The sequence below is a fragment of the Bison bison genome, unplaced genomic scaffold (genome assembly GCF_000754665.1).
Source record: "Bison bison bison isolate TAMUID 2011002044 unplaced genomic scaffold, Bison_UMD1.0 scf7180017864495, whole genome shotgun sequence".
Taxonomy (NCBI): domain Eukaryota; kingdom Metazoa; phylum Chordata; class Mammalia; order Artiodactyla; family Bovidae; genus Bison; species Bison bison.
In genome coordinates this window covers 4,443,621-4,444,061 of record NW_011495054.1, presented here as the reverse complement: position 1 = coordinate 4,444,061, position 441 = coordinate 4,443,621, and the positions used below count along the sequence as shown (strand labels likewise).

General features: G+C 54.4%; 1 protein-coding gene across 1 annotated transcript in view; it reads right to left on the bottom strand.

Moving 5' to 3' along the window:
- Positions 1-272: 272 nt before the first annotated feature.
- The window catches only part of LHX5 (LIM homeobox 5), an 8,968-nt gene continuing 8,799 nt past the window's right edge, over positions 273-441 (bottom strand). Inside the window, exon 6 of the mRNA XM_010828832.1 lies at positions 273-339. Coding sequence (XP_010827134.1) covers positions 273-339 — 67 coding nt within the window. The remainder of the gene's footprint in view (positions 340-441) is intronic.

Below are 441 nucleotides of genomic sequence, written 5' to 3'. Positions count from 1 at the left end.
CATTCAAACATGTTTCTCACTCTCTCCATCTCTCTGCTGGCTCTCTCTCCATCTTCTAACTCATTCTGCTCCCTTTCCTCACTCCCTTCAATCTCTCTTTTTCTTATCTTTTTTTTTTTTGTAAGACGGGAAAGCAGAGTGAGAAATACGATTACAAAATGCCAGTCGGATTCCAGGGAGGGGGAAAAAAGAAATCGTCTCCATCCCTTGGCGTCAGCCCTCTCTTGGTCCAAAGAGGTGGTGTGTCGGTTGGGGGAGAGGTCGGGGGAAGCCTAGAGCGTGCTTGAAATCTCTTGACCCTCCGGAGTTAACACTTTGGTCCCAAGAAATCGCTCGCAGCTGCCGGGAGACGCTGGCAGGGGGTTCCCGGAGAGGCCTCGGTGGGAGGATGGAGATGGGGGGCGGGGGGCGGTCCTCCTCCTTCGCGCCCAGCCGAGCAGC